This window comes from Portunus trituberculatus, chromosome 24 (genome assembly GCF_017591435.1).
Source record: "Portunus trituberculatus isolate SZX2019 chromosome 24, ASM1759143v1, whole genome shotgun sequence".
In the NCBI taxonomy this organism is placed as follows: Eukaryota; Metazoa; Arthropoda; class Malacostraca; order Decapoda; family Portunidae; genus Portunus; species Portunus trituberculatus.
In genome coordinates this window covers 13237348-13257992 of record NC_059278.1, presented here as the reverse complement: position 1 = coordinate 13257992, position 20645 = coordinate 13237348, and the positions used below count along the sequence as shown (strand labels likewise).

Genomic DNA, 20645 nt, shown 5'->3' with positions numbered 1-20645 from the left:
GGCAGAAGGAAGTAAAAACTCAGGAAACTGGTGGGCTCTTCTTCCCAACACTCTTCTCTGTTTCCTCCTCTCACATACCAGACGTATGTTATGCACCTCAGTTCAGGCTGGCCAGTGTTAGTGGGGTTGAACAGATCTGTAGCATTGTATAAATTGGTGGCCTGGTCCCAACAAACATAATGGAGTGCACTGTACTGACAACTGATTGTACAGATGGCTGGGAGAGGAACAAAAGGAAAAAAAAAGTGTATGAAGCAAGTTAAAGGAAGGATGGAGAAAGCTGGAAAGGAACTGGGGTGGAACAGATAGTCACCCAGGAAATCAAGCTGGAGGGAGATAATATGAGATGAGGCATTAGATGTAGTTATACACAATCAAGCAAGGAATATGAATAGAATATAGAGATGGGGAAGAGAGGAGAGAGCAGGGAGGAAGGAGGGAGCAGGAGAGCAATGACAGGAGGCCTGCATGTTCTTACCGAGTCTCTAATGGTGAAATTACTAACACTATGTAGATACTGTATTTGAACTAGCAGCAGCAGAAAGGCAGTGAGTATCGGTCCATACTACAATTATTCACTGGTACAATTTAGACACTGAAATCTGTAGAAATTCCTAACATCATTTGTTTTTACTAAATAACAAAAGTGGGTGAGGAAAGCTTAGATGTTGGGATTTCATAAAGAGACCATTACAGGTATGGCAATCACCTGACTGTGGTTAACTACCAAGTATGAGATGCTATGTAACTGTTTGTTTATTAATTTAATTTAGCAAGCATAATATATATTCTGGTAGATTTGAGGGAACAAATTGTTTCAAATTAGAATGAGTGACTCCACCTGCTGCTGCTACTCCAAGCTTGATAGTTCAGTTTAAAGTAAAACACATTTACTATATATTATTGTGATTCATGTGAACTTTATATAACAAGCATATAAATTTACTCTGCTGTTTAATATATATTTTCTATAAAGGTATCAGTGCCCTGATTGTAAATTCATGTTCAAAAGAAGATACAAATTAACAACATCCAGGCCCCACTCCCACTTTGCACCTGGTAAAGGCAGCCTCTGCTTTATAGCTGGCCAAACATTAAACTTACTTTCTCATGAAATAAACATCTTGTGCATTTTATTTTATTTTTTTTTTATTCATTTATTATTTTTTTTACATAAAATTAATATATCTAAATTCATGAATAATAATTTGTGCATAATTTTAAATGCAAATAGAAAAATATTCAAATGTAACAATTTACATGTTAATGTTAATATAAAATTGTGTGGACTATTAAAGACAAAATAAAAAAGATAAAGACAAAGAGGTTGAGGCTGTCACAAGGCCAAGCTTTCACACACACACATGGTCTGAGACTGTAGCTGATAATGCCACACATTCCTAAAAGTGAGATATAAGACTGGTGGACAGTATGGAATATAATTAGTGACAAAAAAAAAAAAAAAAAAACAATCAGCTACAGTTTCAGGGAGGGTGTTACACACATCCTATTATCTATAACTGCTCCCCTCCATACTCCACAAATATCAACTAGAAAAAACAATATCACAGCCTTTTAACTGTATTCACAGCAGATTTTGTTTATTTTCCTCTTCCTCCAAACAACCAGGGAGAGGAAACACCTTGCTTCCTTTAAAACTTTCAGGCGGAGACATTCTCCGTCTCCTAATGTCTCCCTTCTCAAAGTGTGCATCCACATTGTATAACACAGTCCGTCACAACCATTGAAATGAGGGAAGTTGATAGGGCAACAAATAGTGGTACAAGATGAAGTTTTATATCACACTTTCTACTCTGGCAAAGATCTGTAGACAATATTTGAAGCTAATGTTCACTGGCAACAAATAGCAACATATTTAAGTCAGTGTTAGTGTCGACATGGGGCAGTTGAGGGTATAGACCGAGCCTAGACATCATGATAATTATGTGTCCTCTACTGCTTATGTCCTCTTGTTATGTGAGTTTTTTCTGTATGCCCATCAGCTAGGTATCCCTCTGCCCCATGCTCTAGCTTTGCTTTGCACTCTTTTCTCCCTAGTGGCAGCAGAATGTGTTTTTTTGTGAGATTGTGTTTCCTCTCTTGCCTGCAGAGGATCTGCCTCAGTGAGTGTACCAGACACTGTCCAACCTCCCTAGAGTGGTTTGGCAGGACAATCTGATCCAAGAAAACTCCTCCCTGACCTCTTCCCAACTAAGAAACTTTAAAAATCTAGTAAACAAGTAACTTTGTTCATCATGTGCCAAGCACTTCCACACCTCTACCCAACCCAGTGTCCAAAGTTCTGATATTATGAACACGGCAGTCTTGCATTGAATGTCATTAGCAAGTCTTTCTGCTTTCCATTTTAAATTGGTAACAGTAACCATCCGACAGACACTGTTTGACTGTGTGGCCACATCCTAATACCTTTGCCATCAAATTTGTGCTTGAATTTGCAAATCTGTTGTTTACTTCCCAGTACCATAGACAATTGCATTTTGAATTAGATTCCTATTCTTTTCTACTGCATTATCATTATTGAGCAATCATTACTGATAGTTAGAGAAGTAAATACAAACTATATTCAATGAGTTAGAATCAGTAAGAGTCAATTAAACCACATTCAGTGATTTTTAAAAAATGCTGATTTGTTACTCCAAATTATTATAATTTAGAAAACAATAAGATTAAAAGGAACTGGTAACTGCAATCAACTATCACCTTACCGGCCCACTACAGATACTCTTCATCTTCCTTCCTCCAGCCTCTTCCTGCATTTCTTCTCTTGCTTGGGCAAAAAGTGGCAACAACTGCTGTGTGTAGAGGGGATGTGATGAGCCATGGCTTGCCCTCAGAATGTTCTCTGCTTGGGAAAGATGACCAACTGCCTCAGAGCATCGATTGATATAAACAAGGATTTTGCCCAACTTGAGGAGAACCATACCAAGGCTGGGATGGTTTTTCCCATAATAATGTCTGTAGATAAAAAAAATTATTAGCAGTTAGTAGACATATGGGGATCACTATTACTGCTGATGGACTTACTAGTGTTTCTGTAACAAGTTTTGAATACAAAGAGAGAAACATGTATAGCAACACCTGTATTCTTTCAATGGAAACAGCTGACTGAATGACTAACAGTGACTCACCTCAGACCTTCAATATTAGATATTCCATAACATGAAGCCTTTTCCCAATGCCCAAGAGAGACAGAAGCTTCAAATGCACCATCTCGGAGCTTCACCAGGAGGAGGTTCTTGTCATGCAGCACACCTGTTGCCCTTTCTAGCCCTTTCTCACACAGATCTAGGTCTTAAAGGCTAGTTAAGGATTATGCAGTACTGCAACACTAAAAAGTTGAGATCAATATGTTTTTTTTTTATACATAAACCAACTGTTTGGAGCTGAAATAGGAAACACTGGCAGTAGGGTGATCACGGACCACCGAGTGCATGGTTGGTAATTTGAATGCAAACTTGGCGGTCCCCTGGTGGCCACACGGCAAACCACACAGCTCCCCTGTGACATCAGACCTCTCTCTAAACTCATCAGAATGCAGTGTGAGAGTTCCCCTTCAACCATTTTGTTTGTGCTACCTCTGTTCTGCTAGCGTAGGAACGATTTCTGGCGATTTACCACCAACATGGCCTCTACCAGCGCAACAGGTGGTACCCAATGGTGGTGGCAGCAAGGATGAAAGTGGGTGAGGGAAATGGGTGGAAAACGGGAGTACAGACAAGGAAAGCATTAGTCTGTTTTGTGCATGTGTTCTAATATGTGAAGGTCAAAAGAGGGACTTTGGCAATGACCAAATAATGATTGAGGCATTTTTTTAGGCTATTTATGTGATACAAAGAACTCGTTATTCGCCAGACTAATTAATTCGCCAAGTGCATGGGCTTACTGTAGAAGAAAAATGGAAAAAAATTATGAAATATCTGAGAACAAGTGGAAATATCATATGTAATAATATTAGAAAAGTGCAGAAAAAAAGTTGTTGGCTAGTAAAGCAGAGAAGGTAATGGTATGATACCTGCTCATAAGATCACTGGGCCAGATCTGAAAGGTGTAAAAGCTCACTGAGGTTAGTATGGACTGAGCCAAAGGCTGACAGGGTAACCACATATTAAGAGTAATGTGATAGACAACATATACAAGCTTCTCTACATAGCAAACAACAGTTGGTTGATCTCTGTAGTTCCATGCCTTTCCTATATCTGATTTTGAGAGAGAGAGAGAGAGAAATTTACCTAGTTGTATTGTACAGGGTTTGAGCAGGCCTCATAGTGTCCAGTGTCCACGTTTCCATTTATCTAATTTTTCCTTAAAGCTATGCAAATTATGTGCTATAGCAACTTCATTATCCAATGCATTACACTTTTCCACCGTTCTGTGTGGAAAACGGTATTTTCCAATATCCTTCACATACTGCCTCATCCTGATCTTTTCATGTTCTCTTGTCCTGCCATCTTCTGTCAACAGCACCAGGTCTTCTTTGTCTATCTTTTCAATGTCCTTGACTATCTTGTACATTGTTATTAGGTCCCGACGTTCTTTTCTATGGTTGACGGTCCCATTTCCTTCAGTCGTTCTTCATATGTTAGGTCCTTTAATTCTGACACCATCTTTATAGCAATCTTCTGTATCCTTTCCAATTTTCTTATATCCTTTTTAGAGCTTGGAGACCATACTACTGCTGCACATTCCAGCCTTGGATGTATCATACTTGTGATGATTTTTTTCATCATATCTTAGTCCATGTGTTAAAATGCCACTCTTATATCAACATTTTATATGATAATCCAAATATCTTGCTTATGTGTTTTTCGGAGCTCAGATTTCCCTGTATAATCACTCCTGGATCTTTTTCCTCTTTAGTCTTCATTATTTTTTCCTCTCCGATCAAATAGTTCCATACCCGTCTTCTTTTACTCTTTCCTAGTTCCATTATGTGACATTTCCTGGCATTGAACTCCAATTTTCACTTCCTGCTCCACTCATAGATCCTGTTTATATCTTCTTGCAACAACAGACAGTCCTCTTTGGTATTGATAACTCTTAGCAGCTTTGCATCATCAGCAAATAAATTTATATAACTGTTTACCCCAATGTGAATGTCGTTTACATAAATTAGAAACATAATGGAGACTAACACTGACCCTTGTGGCACTCTCTGATCACAGTTCTCATTTCCCTATCCTTCAAATAATCTCTTGTCCATTCTAGCAAAGTTCGTTGCAGTCCTCCAATGTTCTCTAGTTTGCAAAGTAGTCTTTCATGTGGGACTTCATCAAAAGCCTTTTTAATATCCAGGTATACTGTGTCCAGCCATCCATCTTTGTTTTCCAGTCCTGCAATAACTCTTGAGTAGAAGCTTAATAAGTTTGATACACATGACCGTCCTGTCCTGAACCCAAATTGTCTGTTTGATGTGACTTGCTCCTCTTGTAGAAATTTAAACCATTTTTCTTTAATAATTATTTCACACAACTTCGCCAAGACATTTCTAAGTGACACTGGTCTGTAGTTTAGTAGTTCAGTTGCCTTTCCTCCTTTAAATATTTGAATTACGTTGGCTCTCTTCCATTCTAGTGGAACTTAAAATTATTTCCCAAACTGGATCCAATAGTTGTTCTTTACATTCTTTTAACACCTAGCCTGATACACCATCTGGCCCCATTGCTTATCTGACGTCCAACTTATCCAATAATCTTCCAGTATCTTCTTTGTGCACTGCAATTTCCCGTAATCCTTGGCAATGCAATGTCCTATTAGGATCTGTGAAATCATCTTCTGCAATGAACAGTTTTGAAGCTCTCATTCATTATTTCACACATTTCCTTCTCTGTTTGGTGTGTCATCCCTTCTCTAATTATTTTTTCAATAATGTTTCCTTGTTCTTTGTTTTGCCATTTATATACTTGTGGAAAAGTTTGGGTTCATCTTTGCTTTTATTCACCACATCTTTCTCAAAGTTTCCTTCTTTCTCTCTCCTTACTTACTCTAAAATATTGATTTCTGGCATCCTTTATTATAGTAATTTCTCTGCTTTATGAGTGTCTTCCACGCTTTATCTTTTGCCTTTTTAGCTTGTATGCACCTAACATTGTACCAAGCATGTATTTTTTTTCTTAATTCTATAAACGGGTACAAATTTTTTTACTCCATTATATTTCTGTGAAAATGTCATATTTTCCTTGTACTGTCCTTCTGTACATAATATTTCTCCACTCAATATCAGCAAAATAGATCCTTCATTTTTTAAAATCCACTCTTGCATAATTTAATCTCTCCACTGTAGTCATCTCTAACTTATCCCATCTTCCTCCTGATTTTGCATCTCTAATGTAACATGATCACTTCTTCCCATTGGACTAAGGTATTGTATGATTGGAGAGGGCTCTGGTTTCTTTGTGAATATGTAAAGAAATGATGGTTCTTCTCCCCCCCTGTACCTTGTTGATCCCTCTACCCACTGATCCATTGTATTAACCATAGTCAACTGTAACACTTCCTCGCTCCACTGTCCATTACTTCCATCTCTCTCCAGTTTACTTTTAAACAGTTAAAGACTCCAAATACAAGTATTCTTCTATCTCTTAATGTCAAGTTATCTAGGCACTTAATCCCATTACTTCTACTTTATCCTCACCATATTGCACATCCTCCACACATATATAATCACGAACCATTATTAGCACTCCTCCTCCCCCTTAATCCTTCCTGTCTCTCCTCCAGCTATTATATCCCTCCTCCTTAAAGTTAACATAGATCTGCTCTCTTAGTTTTGTTTTAACGATGCACATTACATCTGGCCTTTTCTCTTTCAAATAATCCCTAACCTCCAACATGCTTGATAACAATCCATATATATTAGTATAAGTCACTCTTTAATTTCTTGCCTCCTCCACGACCTCTTTTTTTTTTTTTCTTTTTTTTACGTAGGGAAGAGGGCCAGCCAGGGGCAAAAAAAAAAGAAAGTTAGAAAAAGGCCCACTTGAGCGCTGGCTCTCCAAAGAGTTCAAAAAGTGCCAAAACTGTCAGCCAGAATTAGGGGAGCAAATGCCTCGATACCTCCCTCTTAAAAGAAGACAAGTTGTAGGAATTCGGAAATACAGATGCAGGGAGGGAGTTTCAGAGTTTACCAGTGAAAGGGGTGAATGATTAAGCGTACTGGTTAACTCTTGCATTAGAGAGTTGGACAGAATAGGGATGAGAGGAAGAAGGTGGTCTTGTGCAGCGTGGCCGCAGGAGGAGGGGAGGCATGCAATTAGCAAGATCAGTAGAACAGTTACCATGAAAATAGCGATAAAATATAGAAAGGGATGCAACATTTCGGTGAGAGAAAGAGACTGAAGACAGTTAGTCAGAGGAGGGGAGTTGATGAGACAAAGAGCTTTCGATTCCACCCTATCAAGCAAAGCTGTGTGACTAGAACCCCCCCAAACATGCGAAGAGTACTCCATACAGGGACGGATAAGGCCCTTATACAGAGTAAGCAGTTGGAGGGGCGAGAAAAACTGTCGGAGACGCCTCAGAACACCTAATTTCATAGAAACTGTTTTAGCAAGAGATGAGATGTGAAGTTTCCAGTTAAGATTATGAGCAAAGGACACACCGAGGATATTCATTGTGGAAGAGGGACACAGTTGAGTGTCATTGAAGAGGGGATAGTTGTCTGGAAGGTTGTGTCGAGTTGATAGATGGAGGAATTGAGTTTTTGAGGCATTGAAAACTACTAGATTTTCTCTGCCCCAATCGAAAATCTTGAAAGATCGGAAGTCAGGCGTTCCGTGGCGTCCCCACGTGATCTGTTGATTTCCTGAAGGGTTGGACGTCTCTGAAAGAACATGGAAAGATGTAGGGTGGTGTCATCAGCGTAGGAGTGGATAGGGCAAGAAGTTTGGTTAAGAAGGTCATTAATGAATAATAGAAAGAGAGTGGGTGACAGGACAGAACCCTGAGGAACACCACTATTAATAGGTTTAGGAGAAGAAGAGTAGCCGTCTACCACAGCAGCAATAGAGTGGTCGGAAAGGAAACTTGAGATAAAGTTGCAGAGAGAAGGATAGAAGCCGCAGGAGGGCAGTTTTGAAATCAAAGCTTTATGCCAGACTCTATCAAAAGCTTTTGATATGTCTAACGCAACAGCAAAAGTTTCACGAAATCTCTAAAGAGGATGACCAAGACTCAGTAAGGAAAGCCAGAAGATCACCAGTAGAGCAACCTTGACGGAAGCCATACTGGCGATCAGACAGAAGATTGTGAAGTGACAGATGTTTGAGAATCTTCCTATTCAGGATAGATTCAAAACTTTAGACAAGCAAGAGATTAAAGCTATAGGACGGTAGTTTGAGGATAAAACGGTCACCCTTTTTAGGAACAGGCTGAATGTAGGCGAACTTCCAGCAGGAAGGAAAGGTACAAGTCGATAGACAAAGTTGGAAGAGTTTGGCCAGGCAAGGTGCAAGCACAGAAGCACAGTTTTTGAGAACAATAGGAGGGACCCCATCAGGTCCATAAGCCTTCCGAGGGTTTAGGCCAAGTCACTCTTGAATAAAAACATAATAAATTGGATGGATACGCACGATCTTCCTTTTCTGAAACCAAACTGCCTTTCACTCAGAATGTTTTCACTTTCTAGATACTCACTCCACTTAGCTTTAATTACTTCTTCACATACCTTGCACAATATACTAGTCAACGATACTGGTCTATAATTTAACGGTTCCATTCTACTTCCATTCTTATATATAGGCACAATGTCAGCTCTTTTCCACTCTTTCGGGACTATTCCTGTTCGTATGGAAGTTTCCACAATATCAAATATGGGTTTCAACAATTGATCCTTACATTCTTTTAGCAACCTCCCAGATATGCCATCAGGCCCCATTGATTTATTAATATCCAAATTGCTTACAATTTTCCTTACATCTTCCTTAGTAACCATGATGTCCTGCATTTGCTTTATTTCTGTAGGCCTTTCTCCTATAAAATGCTCCTCCTTTGTAAACACTTTGCAGAAGTTGTCGTTCAAAATTTCAGCTATATCTCTAGCATCCTGATATATTTCTTCCCCATTTTTTACCTTTTCTATTGCCTCCCTTATATTTAGTTTTCCATTTATGAATTTGTAAAACATTTTAGGATCACTATCACAGTTTTCCACCACCCTCTGTTCATATTCCTTTTGTGCTGTTCTCCTTACTTCAACATATATATTCCTTGCTGTTTTGTAAACTTCTCTTGATAATACATCACTGTTTTTCTTAAGTTTCTTCCATGCCTTTTCTTTGTTCTTTTTTGCTTCTTCACAATTTCTATTAAACCACTGTTTATTATTCAAAGTCCTCTTTCTGTGATATGACGCAAACTTTTTCACAGCAGATTTATATAAATCCATAAATTTATCGTATTTCAATTGCATATCCCTTTCCTGGTATACCACGGACCAGTCAATTGTGTGTGTGTGTGTGTTTTTCACTGTTTGATCTGCTGCAGTCTCTGACGAGACAGCCAGACGTTACCCTACGGAACGAGCTCAGAGCTCATTATTTCCGATCTTCAGATAGGCCTGAGACCAGGCACACACCACACACCGGGACAACAAGGTTACAACTCCTCGATTTACATCCCGTACCTACTCACTGCCAGGTGAACAGGGGCTAGACGTGAAAGGAGACACACCCAAATATCTCCACCCAGCCGGGGAATCGAACCCCGGTCCTCTGGCTTGTGAAGCCAGCGCTCTAACCACTGAGCTACCGGGTGTGTGTGTGTGTATTTACCTATTTGTATTTACCTAGTTGTAGTTTTACAGGGCCTGGGCTTTATGCTCGTGTGGCCCCGTCTCCATATCTACACTTATCCAATCTTACTTTAAAAGTATGCACACTCATTGCAGACACTACTTCTTCATTTAAACTGTTCCACGTCTCAATACATCTTTTGGAAACTATATTTTTAACATCTCTCAGACATCTTCCTTTTCTCAGCTTTTTACTATGCGATCTTATGCTTCGGATGTCATATTCTTCTCTCAGGATCTGTTTCTCATTATCCACTTCGTCCATTCCGTTGATCAATTTAAAAACTTGTATCAGGTCTCCTCTCTCCCTTCTTTGTTCCAGGGTTGGTAGATCCATAGCCTTTAGTCTCTCCTCATATGTCATCCCTTCAAATTCTGGAACCATTCTTGTAGCCATTTTTTGTAGTCTCTCCAATTTCCTTATGTGTTTCTTTTTATCAGGGGTCCACACTACTCCTGCATATTCCAATCTGGGTCTTATTATAGTACTTATCAATTTCTTCATCATTTCTTTGTCCATGTAGTGAAATGCTACTCCAATATTCCTTAGCAAATTATATGTTTCTCTAAAAATTCTATCAATATGGCTTACTGGTTGATTGTTTTCTTCCATCGTCACTCCTAAGTCCTTTTCCTTTTTTACTTTCTCCAGTTCTACTCCATCTCCCATCTTATAGATTCACACTGGTCGTCTTTCACTCTTTCCCATTTCCATGACATGGCTTTTGTTCACATTGAATTCCATTTCCCACTTTTTGCTCCATTCCCATATCTTATTTAGGTTTTCTTACAGTATTTCACAATCCTCTTTTTGCTGTATAACTCTGCACAGTTTCGTATCATCTGCAAACAGATTTATGTAGCTGTTCACTCCTTCTGACATGTCGTTAATATAAATGAGGAAAAGTATTGGTGCCAATACTGACCCCTGTGGCACTCCGCATTCTACTGCTCTCCACTAGGACTTCATATCTTTAACTACCGTCCTTATTTCTCTCCCCCTCAAATAATTTTCTATCCATCTCAATGTGCTGCCTTTTAAGCCACCCTTCTTCTCTAACTTCCATAGTAATCTTGCATGTGGCACTTTGTCAAACGCCTTTTTTTAAATCGAAATAAATACAGTCAACCCATCTCTCTTTCTCTTGTACTCTATCAACTATTCTAGAATAGAAACTCAATAAATTAGTTACACAAGACCGTCTTTTCCTAAAACCAAATTGGCTATTTGATATTAATTTGTTGTCTTCAAGGAACTCGATCCATTGTTTCTTTATTATTCTTTCACACATCTTGCATATTACACTAGTTAGTGATACTGGTCTGTAATTTAAAGGTTCTTCCTTCCTTCCACTCTTATATATGGGAACCACCTCAGCTCTTTTCCATTCTACTGGTACTGTTCCATTTTCTATTGAGCATTTTATGATGTTGTATATAGGACTTGCTAGTTTTTCCCTACATTCTTTCAGTATTCTGCCTGAGACTTCATCTGGTCCCATTGCCTTGTCTTCTCCAGTTCCTTCATTAATTCTTTTATTTCAAGCTTGGTTACTTTAATCTCTTTCATATAGACTGTCTCTCTATTACCCTGTGGCCTTTCAAATTTAGATTCCTTAGTAAAGACCTCCTGGAATTTATTATTTAATAGTTCTGCCATACATTTTGGGTCTTCCACCATCCCATTCTCTCCTTTTAACCTTTCTATTGTTTTTCTTTGTCTAATTTTTCCATTTATGAATTTATAGAACAATTTTGGTTGCTCCTTACATTTTTCGACAATGTCCTTTCCAAAGTTCTTTTCCTCTTCCTTCTTCACCTTAGCATATTCATTTCTCGCTGCCTTGAAGTTTTCCTTATTTGTTGGATTTCTATTTCTCCTCCACCTTTTCCATGCTCCATCTCTTTTCTCCTTTGCCCTAGCACACCTTGCGTTAAACCAATCTTTCTTTCCTTCTTCTTTAGGTCTATATTTCGGGACATATTCCCTGACTCCTGTTTTATATATTTGCAAAAATAAGTTATACTTCTCTTGCATCGTCTCTGAGTTTTCCATCTCCTTCCAGTTTACGTTTTTAAAATAGTTCCTGAGATTCTCAATATCAGCCTTTCTGTAGTTTAATTGGTCTCCTTTGTATGAATCATTTCTATCTTCCTTTCCCTCTTCTATATCTATTTCTAATATTACATGGTCACTCTTTCCCAATGGGCACTTATATCTTATATCATCATTCATTTGTATACCTTGTAAAAACTAGGTCGAATCTCGCAGTCTCGTCGTTTCCTCTGAATCTTGTGCATTCCTTTACTCTCTGGTCTATCATATTGTCTATCATTAGGTTCAAGAATCTTTCTCCCCAGGCTTCTTCCCCCATACCACTTTCATAATTTTCCCAGTCCACTTCTTTACAGTTGAAATCTCCTACTAATATAACTTTTTTCCTTTCTTTAACGATTCTCGTTAGACTCCTTATTGTGTCATCTATCATGTCTCTATATTCTTGATTGGTCCATGAATTTGTTTTTGGTGGCACATATGTTACAATGATTGTTAACTCTTTTTTATTAATATGCATCTTAACATACAGTACTTCTGCTTTTCCTTCCCCACATTCCACTTTGTTTATCACTATCTCCTTCCTTAACATTATCATGTTACCCACTCTGTCTCTCCTCCATATATTATACCTTTTATCTATGTCTATTTTATTGCCTCATTTAACTTTTTTTCCACCAGGCATACAATATCTGGTTTTTCTTTCTTTATGTAATCTCTTAATTCTAATTTACTAGATAAAATCCATCTATGTTTGTATACATCATTTTAATCTCTTGTTCTTATCATTTTAGTTAAACTTGTCCATTTTTTTCTCTTCTTCTCTTTTATATACCATTTCCTTATCCTGTCTCCTATAATTCTCCAAAAATGCCTTCTTCTCCTCCTCTGACCTTTCATTATTTTTTCTCTTGCTTCTGCCACCAGTTCATTGTGTCTCTTCCTTTCCTCTTCGTTTTATTTTCTTTTATATATATATATATATATATATATATATATATATATATTTATATATATATATATATATATATATATATATATATATATATATATATATATATATATATATATATATATATATATATATCTTTGCAACCTTCTGTTTCTCTGAGTTTTGTTTTTCTATATAGTACTTCTTCTGCTGCTGCTTGTGATTTTAGTAATATCTTAATTGGACTCACTGTTCCTTCTTGATATGGTCGCATTCTATGGATTTCTTCTACTTCCTCTTCTAAGTTCTGTCTATCCTCGTCATTTAGATGTTTTAGTAGGTCTTTTACTGATTTCATTTCGTCCTTTTCCCTTCTTGGTCTATATTTAACATTTTTTTCTTTCAGTCCAAAAAAAATTACACTTATTTTTTCCACAATTTCTCTTACTAAATTTTCTTTCTTGAGGACTCCTATCATTTTGCTTGTCATATTTTCATCTCTTTCTTTTAACTGTTCTTGAAATACTTCTTGAAATGATTCCTTGTCTTTCTTATCTTAGATTCTCCATGCCTGTACTTCTTTTTTAACCATGTCTTGTACTCTTTCCTCTTCTTTGTTAACTAGATCTTTCAGCTTCTCTTTTTCTTTCTCGGCTTTACCAAGTCGTCCATCCATCAATTTCTTGTAGTTAGCTACTTCAACTTTTAATTCTTCATTTTCTGTTCTTACCCTCTTTTCATTTTCTTCCACTCTTTTTATCCTTTCTTTCAATTTCTGGAGCTCTTTATCCTGTTCTTCATTCTCTTTCATTCCCATACTCTCCTTTATCAATTTATCTAATTTACGTTCGATAGTCAACACTCTATCAAATAGTGACGTATGCGCCGTATCAAAGCCTTCGAATGCTCTTTCTCCCTCACCAACACAGTCATCATCAGCTTTCATTCTTTCCCATGTCTCATACCTGCATTTAGATGGAATCTCTTTCTCACTCATGATTTTGTAACGCAGTATTCATGAAAAAAATGAGTCCACACTAATCGGCCAGGGCACTGCAAACCCAAACAAAGGTAGTGAAGATCAGCTGATTCTTGGGAGAGACGGTATTGCGTCCTTCCTCGACCGCGTCTCGTGTGTGTGTTTAAATGTTTGATCTGCTGCAGTCTCTGACGAGACAGCCAGACGTTACCCTACGGAACGAGGTCAGAGCTCATTATTTCCGATCTTCGGATAGGCCTGAGACCAGGCACACACCACACACCGGGACAACAAGGTCACAACTCCTCGATTTACATCCCGTACCTACTCACTGCTAGGTGAACAGGTGCTACACGTGAAAGGAGACACACCCAAATATCTCCACCCGGCCGGGGAACCGAATTCCGGTCCTCTGGCTCATGAAACCAGCGCTCTAACCCCTGAGCTACCGGGCGTGTTTGTGTGTATTTATTTACCTAGTTATATTTACCTAGTTGTAGTTTTACAGGGCCTGGGCTTTATGCTCGTGTGGTCCCGTCTCCATATCTACGCTTATCCAATTTTTCTTTAAAACTATGTACACTCTTTGCTGACACCACTTCCTCACTCAAACTGTTCCAAGTCTCAACACATCTTTGCGGAAACTAAATTTTTTAACATCTCTCAGACATCGTCCCTTCCTTAGTTTCTTACTATGCGATCTTGTGCTTCTAAAGTCATATTCTTCTCTCAGGATCAGTTTCTCATTATCCACTTCATCCATTCCATTAATCAATTTATAAACTTGTATCAGATCCCCTCTCTCTCTTCTCTGCTCCAAGGTTGGTAGATCCATAGCCTTTAGTCTCTCCTCATATGTCATCCCTTTAAATTCTGGAACCATTCTTGTAGCCATTTTTTGTAGTCTCTAATTTTCTTATGTGTTTTTTTTTATTTTTTTATAGGGAGTCCACACAACTCCTGCATATTTCAATCTAGGTCTTATTTTAGTACTTGTCAATTTCTTCATCATTTCCTTGTCCATATAATGAAATGCTACTCCAATATCCCTTAGCATATTACACGTCTCTCTGAAAATTCTATCAATATGGCTTACCGGTTGATTATTTTCTTCCATTGTCACTCCCAAGTCCTTTTCCTTTTTTACTTTTTCTAGTTCTACTCCATCTCCCATCTTATAGATTCCCACTGGTCGTCTTTCACTTTTTCCCATTTCCATGACATGGCTTTTGTCCACATTGAATTCCATCTCCCATTTTTTTGCTCCATTTCCAGATCTTGTTTAAGTCTTCCTGTAGTATTTCACAATCCTCTTTTTGTTTAATGACTCTGCACAGTTTTGCATCGTCCACAAACAGATTTATGTAGCTGTTCACTCCCTCTGGCATGTCATTTATATATACGAGAAAAGTATTGGTGCCAATACTGACCCTGTGGCACTCCGCTGTCTACTGTTCTCCACTTGGACTTCATATCTTAAACTATCGTCCTTATTTTTCTCCCCCTTAAGTAATTCTTCATCCATCTCAATGTGCTTCCTTTTAAGCCACCCTTCTCCTCTAACTTCCATAGTAATTTTTCATGTGGCACTTTATCAAATGCCTTTTTTAGATCTAAATAAATACAGTCAACCCATCCCTCTCTCTCTTGTACTTTATCAACTATTCTAGAGTAGAAATTCAATAAATTTGTTACACATGACCGACCTTTTCTAAAACCAAATTGGCTATTTGATAATATTTTGTTGTCTTCAAGAAACTCAATCCATTGCTTCTTTATTACTTTTTCACACATCTTGCATATTACACTAGTTGGTGATACCGGTCTGTAATTTAAAGGTTCTTCCTTCCTTCCGCTCTTATATATGGGAACCACCTCAGCTCTTTTCCACTCCACTGGCACTGTGTGTGTGTGTGTGTGTGTGTGTGTGTGTGTGTGTGTGTGTGTGTGTGTGTGTGTGTGTGTGTGTGTGTGTGTTGGATAAAAGCTAAGCTAGTGCCTGTATGCTACTAAAGGATACAGTAGTGATCTTTACAGAGTTCCAGCTGCTCTTTGCAGTAACTGGCAACACTGCGGTACATAGAGATTCGTTCAGGCGTCATCGGGTTAGATGTTCCACACTTGAAACATATAATTGCCATACTCTTTCCTTCTTCCAGTAATTCCTTGTGGTTTGTATTAAAATTCTTTTCTTCATAAGTATTCCAGCTGCAGTCTTCAGCAAAGGGAACTTTCCCAGTATTATTTAAATAGGCATTCTGAAAGGTGTTGTCCATTTTTCCTTTGACATCATCTTTCACAAAAACACTCTTACTATCAGAATCCTCTTCAAGCTCCTGATGTTCTAAAGCCTCAGAGATGAAAATAGTTTCTAAGCAGTTTGGATTACCTGTTGACAGAAATATTTACAAATTCTCAATCAATCACATTTTCTTTCAATATCTACATCTATGAACACTACATCAGTAAAATAATTTTTCAGTGACATTATTGAGGAAATTATAGGTGGAGCTGAAAAAATAAAGAGAAAAATGACAGCTGAGAAATTATGTACTTACTGCATCGCACAGGTCCCACTTGTTCTTCTGGCCATTCTGGGCGGCTGCATCTTACACAGTCACATAAGAAGTAATAGCGGCGCAGCAGGTCATCCTGACGCTCCTCTCTTGAGTTCAGGATGTCTATATAGCTGATGCGAAGCTGAGTAGAACAAAAACATACCCAGTATGAAAAGCTGGACCTAATTTGTCCACACAAATAACCTTGTTTTGCATAATAAGAAAATAACACACACACACACACACACACACACACACACACACACACACCTTAGTCCAGTCAAGGGTCGGGAAATCCACTAGGGCACGGCAGATCAACCTCTTGCCGTCAAATGTCACATAAGCATTAGGTTCACATGAATGATCAAATATGGAGCCTGCCAGGTACACCCCTGTGCCAATAGAATTCTGGTCTGGGTCAGTGATGCTGAAGCTGTTCACACAAATCTGCAGAATGAGAAAATACAAATAATGTGGAAAACTGAGCAATACACAATTGAATATTTGAAAAACTACAACTAATAAAACAAAACATGAATTTGATGAGAAAATGTTAACTATATAACTGAATTGGATGACTAGTAAATAAAAAAAAATATTGATCTTTAACTGATGACTTTCCATTAACCTTTTAATTCTCAAGAAACAATCTTGTTAAAATGAAATTCCTACAATCACCTTAATTCACAATTTTTCTATATCAAACATTACATTTTTAAATTATCTTTCATCCCATCTCCTCCTTGCCTATATTGTTCTCTGCATCACTCTCCAACTTACCCTGCCAAATATTCCTTGTAGCTCAGCCTCATTGGGCAAGGACACTCCAACCAAATAGGACTGTAACACATGCACCAGAGATTCAAAATGATCATGTCTCTTGCTATCCTTCTTAATGTCAGAGTAGTCTGCAGAAGAAAATCAATATTTAACTTATAATACATCATTATAGTACAGTATAGCAAAATCTATGTTGTTTAACAAATCTGACAAACTCCAGAAAAAACAGCTATGAATCATCACTCACGGTTCATCAAGTCCTTGAATTTACGTGAATAGTTTGGGGATATTTCCTCTGCCACATTCTCTTCTGCATTCTGGAAAAGGAACAGGTAATGATGTCCTATTGCAGCTGGTGAAACTAATTACACTACTGCTAAGGGAAAGTTCTGAGCGGTTAGAATCAAATGTGAAGATGTTTAGCTAATAATAAAACTACATTAAAAATCATTTTGCTAAATTATCTTGCAGCAAGTTTTTAACTGCATAATTAAATTAAACATAATAGAGAATAATTAATACTCTCTCTTTACAAGGGAAAATCACTAAAACAAAAAAACAACACTGATTTTAGTAGAATTTAGTTATACTGCATCAATAGCAATTAAGTAATGTATGAACAAAAAACATCTCTCTTAAGCACTGATGCCATTCTTACACAAATATAACAAATGCAAACACACAATGGCTAAATCAATGTGAAAAATAATAAAAGATACATAAAGATATATGCTATATATAAAAAAAAAAAAAAAAAAAAAAAAAAAAAAACATTACTTATATGCACTACTATGCAAATATATAGAGCTCTAAAGAACTTGACAAAAAAATAGAGGAGCATGAATATAATTCAATAAAAATATGAGATATGAATGCATTTAAGGAGACAAATATAACAAGTTGTGTGAGAGAGAAATTAACTATCATGTGGAACAATGAGATTGGAATTTCAGTTAGCTACTACATATAATAACTGTAATTTCACTTACTTCTGCTCCACAGACATAATCCAATAATATAATATTAAAAATTCCTACAGAGAGAGGACAGAATGTGAACCACATACAAGTATATGCTTGTAAATAGTTGATCATGTCACTAATAAATACCAGTGGCTGGTGACAAGTTTTCACCTTAAATGAACATACACACTTTGCCTAACTACCAGCCTTCACATAGCCTTAGTGCAACACTCCTCTTACAACACACCCTGCCATGTGATACCAACACTGCATAAATGTCTGTCAACTTGTGTTAACCTAATCAATAAAACCTAAGTTAAGTTACATATTTTCCTAAAGGTTTGTTTATAAACTTCCTAATTTTTCCAAATAAATGCATGATATGGATTCTCCTGATTCTAAAACTTATATGATTGTTTCTTCAAACCTTCACACCAATCAATGATGATAAAATGATAAAAGTAAATCCTATAGAACATAAATGGATTAAGTAAAATCACAAAGAATATATCAAACAAATTAAGAAGACTGTAATTATTAATGGTATTATCATATTATTAGGAAGCAAGAAAAAATAAATAAATAAATCTGCAGAAGCTTAAAAAATGCCATGACAAAAACAAGTACCACATTTCAACTTTTATCCAATTCTCTGATCTTGCCTTGCTTCTATCCATTTACCACAGACTGGCAATGAATTACCATTACTTACCTGTTCTTAAGTATACTCTAATTTCTGCTTCTCAATTGGAAAATTAAAAACTGAAAACTATTATATTTTCATCTGTTTCTAAGCAGAGTACCCAGTAGCTTTCAGGATAAAATCTTTCCTCCATGCTGTTTAAAAACTGGTGTATCTCTTTATATGAAATTTGTTCAGCATCCTCCAATGTAATGGTTACAAAAAAGTTCTATTTATTTTTGTTCTTTAATTCCCTCCTTATATACTACAATACTCCCATTATCTCATATTCTGGCATTCCATCATCCAATTTCACATGAATTTTCCTTTCGTATCCATCAATAATTACTATATATAAACTATGGAACCTCGCTGAACAAACATAATTCATTCCTGAATCTTACTTGTAATGCAAAACACCTGTTAAGTTAAACTATTTTTCCCCGGGGAATCAAAGTAAAATATAATGACGAATCTAATGTTTAAAAGAAATACCCAAAATTGCATCCACAAAACATTTCATGCCAAGACATGTTTTTAATAATTTTGGAAAACTCTAAGACACTTTTCTTTTATGATATTTTCATTAAAAACTTTGCATTTTTGAGTTATATATTCCCTCCTACTTTTATACTTGTAAAATATTCAAATTTCCTGCATAAAAACATGATTTTATACTATTATGAATAATTCTAAGACTCTTTAGTTCTATGAAATTTGTCAAAATACATAGTTTTTTAAGTATGCTTTCCCTGTCTCCTTCACAACTTTGGAAGTGAGAGACTGGGTGGGAATTGGGGGTTTTAAGTGGGTAAGTAAAAGATGAGTGGCTATAGTATATTCAGCCAATGAAGTCCATTCTAGGTGTGCCAGATTCTGGAACTCCCATGAGTGCGGCACTGCCAGTTTGACCACCAATTATCAGATTAAAATTGTTTTCCTACCTACCTATCCATAATCTTCCTGTTTCTCTCTCTCTCTTATATATCTATATAATTTATGTAGTATTTACTTATTATTAATTTTCAAGTTTTTTCCACACCTATGAGGTTAAAAGAGGTTAAAGTCTAGGTGCATCTTTTTACAGGTGTTCCATGTAGGCTTAATCCTCTCTATTGTTAAATAATCATCTTTCTCATTAGAATATTCTGTGATGTTGATTAGAAATGACAGAAAAAAAATTTCCCCTGCAGTTATGTCTCACGCATCACTGTGCATTATCTGACATGACCCAAGGGGACACAATGACTGCCATTACCACCATCACCACAACATAGCAGCATTGAAAAAAACCTCTGCCACATATCACTGGATCTATATAAAAAAAATTGCTGTTTTAACCCTAAATATCAACACTCACTGTACTATGTGGCTTTCCTTACTATATACAGAATACATAAAATATCACTTTCAAATAACAAGTGGATGGGAAATAAGAAACAGACACACATATGAAGATTGATTTGGCAGAATGGCTAGAGGTAAATAACGTTATCTGCCCCATCCTAAATGGACTTCGTAGAGTGAGTAAACCATACTTGTGGTTGGATAGGAAAAAAGGAGCCTTCACGTCTGACATCTGGCATAAGAATTATGGAATGTTCCTCATTAAGCAAAACATTACCTGTTAAGCAAGTGAAAAATTTTCTTTTTAATATTACTCGCTGTGTGAATCACTCATTATGCATGGTGGTCATTACGTAGGTTTGACTAGAGGTATACAGGTTTCACTCGCTATTCAATGGTTCGTTATCGGATTTTTTTTATTATCCAGTCATCATCCACTTCATCCACTCACTTGTCTTCCGATGTCAGAGCTCATTCATCTGATTATTAACTGCTCACCAGAATGTAAACAAATGCACTGCGATCGATCACAGCGCCACCCA

The 20645-nt window shown here is 37.0% G+C and overlaps 1 protein-coding gene across 3 annotated transcripts in view; it reads right to left on the bottom strand.

Annotated features, from left to right (window-relative positions):
* LOC123508373 (N-lysine methyltransferase SMYD2-like) overlaps positions 1-20645 on the bottom strand; it is a 50803-nt gene that overhangs the window by 9243 nt on the left and 20915 nt on the right. For all 3 annotated transcript variants that reach the window (XM_045262051.1, XM_045262052.1, XM_045262050.1), the window contains 7 exons: positions 17360-17429; positions 17113-17240; positions 16603-16779; positions 16333-16474; positions 15795-16163; positions 3150-3312; positions 2727-2976 (listed from right to left, as the gene is read on the bottom strand). In XM_045262051.1, the coding sequence (XP_045117986.1) occupies positions 2727-2976; positions 3150-3312; positions 15795-16163; positions 16333-16474; positions 16603-16779; positions 17113-17240; positions 17360-17429 (1299 nt within the window). The remainder of the gene's footprint in view (positions 1-2726; positions 2977-3149; positions 3313-15794; positions 16164-16332; positions 16475-16602; positions 16780-17112; positions 17241-17359; positions 17430-20645) is intronic.